The sequence below is a fragment of the Limulus polyphemus genome, unplaced genomic scaffold (assembly GCF_000517525.1).
Source record: "Limulus polyphemus unplaced genomic scaffold, Limulus_polyphemus-2.1.2 Scaffold4840, whole genome shotgun sequence".
In the NCBI taxonomy this organism is placed as follows: domain Eukaryota; kingdom Metazoa; phylum Arthropoda; class Merostomata; order Xiphosura; family Limulidae; genus Limulus; species Limulus polyphemus.
In genome coordinates this window covers 49,948-55,362 of record NW_013670450.1, presented here as the reverse complement: position 1 = coordinate 55,362, position 5,415 = coordinate 49,948, and the positions used below count along the sequence as shown (strand labels likewise).

General features: G+C 32.8%; 1 protein-coding gene across 1 annotated transcript in view; it reads left to right on the top strand.

The window, feature by feature from the left end:
* The window catches only part of LOC111088948 (transcriptional regulatory protein GAT1-like), a 38,723-nt gene that overhangs the window by 17,728 nt on the left and 15,580 nt on the right, over window positions 1–5,415 (top strand). Inside the window, exon 3 of the mRNA XM_022400374.1 lies at window positions 4,438–4,574. Within this exon, the coding sequence (XP_022256082.1) occupies window positions 4,438–4,574 (137 nt within the window). The remainder of the gene's footprint in view (window positions 1–4,437; window positions 4,575–5,415) is intronic.

Genomic DNA, 5,415 nt, shown 5'->3' with positions numbered 1-5,415 from the left:
ATATGAGAGATGCGTGTAGCTAGCTGGTTAGGGCAAACCTTGGTGGGATATGAGAGATGCGTGTAGCTAGCTGGTTAGGGCAAACCTTGGTGGGATATGAGAGATGCGTGTAGCTAGCTGGTTAGGGCAAACCTTGGTGGGATATGAAAGATGCGTGTAGCTAGCTGGTTAGGGCAAACCTTGGTGGGATATGAAAGATGCGTGTAGCTAGCTGGTTAGGGCAAACCTTGGTGGGATATGAAAGATGCATGTAGCTGGTTAGGGCAAACCTTGGTAGGATATGAAAAATGCATGTAGTTGGCTAGGGCAAACCTTGGTAGGATATGATACATGCGCGTAGTTGGTTAGGGCAAACCTTGGTAGGATACGAGACGTTTAGGTAGTTAATTATGTTAAGCTTTTATTTATATGGGAGGTGTACTTAGTTAGTTATGGTAAACTTTTGTAGGGTATGGGACGTGTATGTATACATTTCTTACTGTGTGTATTTTGTCTTACATAATAAACCATATTATCCTGGCTATTTTAACAAGACACCTACCAATGGAGAGATAATAAACCATACTATCCTGGCTATTTTAACAAGACACCTACCAATAGAGAGATAATAAACCATACTATCCTGGCTATTTTAACAAGACACCTACCAATGGAGAGATAATAAACCATACTATCCTGGCTATTTTAACAAGACACCTACCAATGGAGAGATAATAAACCATACTATCCTGGCTATTTTAACAAGACACCTACCAATGGAGAGATAATAAACCATATTATCCTGGCTATTTTAACAAGACACCTACCAATGGAGAGATAATAAACCATACTATCCTGGCTATTTTAACAAGACACCTACCAATGGAGAGAAGATCCATTTTACATGCATCTCTACCAGTTTCTACCGTACAAGTGACAGTCGGCCTGCTAGCCAGCTATTAGCGACATGATGTCTAGGAACATGCTTAAATCTCTCACTTATGTTAGAGTGCAAAGAACATGGCACCATCTTTTTTAGGCTTACATTCAAAATTAAAGTGAACCTCGTTATTATTGACTTGTGTGAACAAATGTGGTATCAAAACATAGATAATAAACCCAATATTTATATATCAGTTTTAATTTTTAATTTCCAAAGAAAATGTTTAAGTAAAATCTTGAAGTCACCACATATGACAATCGTGACGTAATTTCTCTAAATCTTCTCTCTGTACTTCTAGAAATGGTGGTAGGTAAGTTATCAAAGTCTAACGTAAATTGATAACACTATACTGTGGATATTCCCACGAGAAATATAAATTTTCCCAGGTTTGAATCTTCCTGGTCCGTGGAGCTATCAATTAGAAAGCGAGATGCAATTGCCACGCCCACATCTAACATACTTTATTTCAGGATTAGCCAATAAATAATTTTGATGTTTTACCTTATTTAATTTATATCCAATAGAAAGGTAAAGTGTTAATCTATGAATGGTGTATAAATGGATGTTATTTGTCGCTATGGTGTAAAATAAATAGATCACTCAGTTTCAAACTTTCTGTGGAAATGTTCAGATAGAGTATATGATGGTTTTTTTTAAGTGCTTATGCAACAGTTAGATAAATTATAATAGTTACAGGATATTGTTGACTTGTTCTGTGTTATTATGTACATTTTTAAATAAATAGAAAATATTTAGTGCGTAAGAAGCGTGGTTGAAAAGTTTAAGGCTTAAATTTCACCGAGGGCTGAAACTGTTTGTTTTTAATTAAGCACAAAGCAACACAATGGACTATCTATTCTCTGCCCACCACGGGTATCGAAACCAGGATTCTAGCGTTGTAAGTCCGCAGACATGCCGCTGTGCCACTGTGTGGGGGGGGGGGCTGAAACTGAGCGCGTGCAAGATCGTGCACGAGCTCGCGAATTATGTGGTTAAATGCAATAGACTGGGCTGAGCGCTCTCCGATTTCTTAGTTCAAAAGGGCAATAAATCAATAAACGCTACTATAAAAACGGTATAAAATGTTACACGCTGTAAACTGTTAAGGATAAACAAATGTTTTGAGATACAATCTGGAGTAATTCTAGAAGGAAATAATGAGTAATTTATATATATATATATATATATATGTTTTGTATTTCTCATAGTGGCTACAAAGTTGGTCAAATCTTAAAGGGGACATTTTATGAGAAGCCAACTCACGTGAAACGTAATCCTATGTCTCTCTCACAACTCTTGTAATGACGTTAGACTATAAACTGGAGAACTATCACATTTGGTTTATAATATAATGGCTTACACTAATATTCTATGTTGATAACAATAAAAAGCAAGTTTGTGTAACTAAGAAAGTACGATCAGGTGGCTTTACTTGAAGCCCGAAATGAAGAGCAGTACTGCGACATTTAGAGGGTTATTCAACTAGAAAACTCAGCTAACCCTTCTTTGGGTTATATACAATAAATTATCAAAAACTAGTTGAAAAAAAAATCAAACAATTCGGGGGATACAACATCAAAATTTCTCACGGTCAACTTTTGATAATTACACACGTAACAGAGAAGTATTTCTAAGAGCTTGGGGTGGTGGTATACCAGGTCAATATACGACAAGATATTGTAATAGTGTAGTGTGGTAGATATAGTATTTTCACATACACTGTACCTTTGCCTTCTGACTGTCTTGTGGCAGTAACGAATGATAATTTTTTTATAATATTTATATTTATTACATATATTATTAAATAATATATTTTTTTTTTTTTATATTTTATCTCCCTTCTCTTTCTGGTCCCCTTGCCACAACGACGGTCGCTTTTACTGAAGAACTCTCACTAAGTTTATATGTAGCAACAATATTTACCACCTTGTTTATTAACCATTTGTTAAAATTAGATACACCAATGTAAACAGAGCTACATTGATAAAGGGTTAACATAAGAATGTGGTTTAAGCCAAATATTATAACTGGTAAAACATGTGTTATATGTGTATATATATACGTGTTTGTACATATATATATATATATATATATATATATATATTCATTAACCTTCGGTCTGATCTAGTTGTTAGTCTTCCAGCTCACCTAAGTTGTTAGTCTTCCAGCTCACCTAAGTTGTTAGTCTTCCAGCTCACCTAAGTTGTTAGTCTTCCAGCTCACCTAAGTTGTTAGTATTCCAGCTCACCTAGTTATTAATACTCTAACTTATTTACTTCTGGGTGCAATACGAGTAGAAATACAAGACATCTATTTTACTTTTTCATTAGCGTGATCTTGCTTAACGTATGTTAATCATTCTCTGTTTGGCCCACTTTTGAAACAAACGTTAGGCTGTGACAGTTTTAGAAACACTGACTATAGTGTGTAATCTAATAAAAATGTATAACCACATGACATAGTTTAATATATCTTAACAAAACTTAGAAATTCTAAATCGTCCGATAAGTCACATATACACTACTTAAAAATATTCCAATAACTTTACTTTTGTCCCAAGAGTTTTCCACAAAACAAACATTTTAAAAATATAGATAGTTTAGCCATGTCCAATATAATTGTTCTTTTTGTAATGAATTTTTAATACAATAGTATTCCAGCAATGCTTCATGATTCAAATTGTTGTCCTTATTATTGGGATGTAATATCTTGCTATCCTAGAAGAGGTAAACGTCACGTTACTGACCATTCTATTCCTCCACTTTCACCAGTAACTGTTCTTTCCTTTTAATAATCTAGTAGACTCAAGAAAATTACAGTGTGTTGTGTCAACAATCTCTTGTTAATTACAGAGTGTTGTGTCAACAAAGTATTGTTAATTATTTCACTGTTAAGGTGGCCTATGTAGGGCGCACTATATATCAACTAAATGTTTTGAGAAACAGCTATGGAAGCAAATTATAAACTTTCCATATTAATTTGAAAATTTTGGAATAAATGCAGGGATAATTATATGCTACTCTTTAACAACAAATAGTGAGGATTGATCATCACATTATAACGGGTTGACTATGTTCTAAAATAGTTGTTTATCTATAAACGTGGCAGTGAAGGAGTTACAGAAGATTGCAAGTTATTTATTGTGTGGACTAATATTATAACCAATAAAACACAAGGATGTGTATAACCAATAAAACACGAGGATGTGTATAACCAATAAAACACAAGGAAGTGTATAACCAATAATCAATAAAACACAAGGAAGTGTATAACCAATAATCAATATAACATAAGGACGTGTATAACCAATAATCAATATAACATAAGGACGTGTATAACCAATAATCAATTGTTATCACGTTTTGCTGAAAATGAACGTTTTTGGCTGAGCTTGAAAGTAAATTTTGTAAAATATGAGAAATACCGTGAATGATAAATATTGAAAACTAAACCGTTGTAGTCCTAGGTGTTTTTTTTTTTTTTTTTAATTCACTTCTCTTTTCTCTTTGAACTAGGCAATCAACATTTTCTGACCGAGACACATCCTACCTATAATCTACTAATGTTGTGTAAAGATAACGCAGGAAGAGAGGGAAGCTCAAACTGTCAAAATGTCGGACAACAAACACGAAAAACAAACAACCCTAAAAAGGTACATGTAATTTTTGAGGCACCAATGTCACGGAATTGTAAAAAACAAATATATAAAAGTGTTAAAAACAAAAGAAGTACTTGGTTAACGTTTTGGCCAAATGACCTTCATTAAATTTTCCTCAAATTTGTTTGGCCGAAACGTTAACCAACCATATAATTATTATTTTCCTTATGGCTATTTTAAATATTATTTTGTGTCTTATTACACTCTACCTACACTTACTCGAATACTGTGGACATGAACAAATTCTTGTGATCTAAACAAAGGTGATAGTTATTCACGTTCTATTGTATAAAAGTCAAACATACAATACCAACTTTAACTGCAATGTATTTAATTATATTATTGTTTTTAATTGTGATCTCACGTTTATAACAGTTACCTAAACAAAGGTGATAATCATTAAAAAAGACGTTCTATTGTATAAAAGTCAAAACATACAATACCAACTTTAACTGCAATGTATTTAATTATATTATTGTTTTTAATTGTGATCTCACGTTTATAACAGTTACCTAAACAAAGGTGATAATCATTAAAAAAGACGTTCTATTTTATAAAAGTCAAAACATACAATACCAATTTTTTTTAAGATGTTTTTATGGCACGTGTGTAATGTTCAATTTTTGAAAACTCAAAAGTTTTATTTAAAAACAATTATTTTATACACAATTCAATAAAATGAGATTGTTTCCAAATTATTAAAATAAGATAAATAAAATATTAAAATAATAACTTACTGTACAATATTAACAGGTGGTAAAATCCCCGACGTGACTGGAAAACAAAATCATACACTCTACATGAATCGACGTATATCTTACGTCATCCTCAGGGG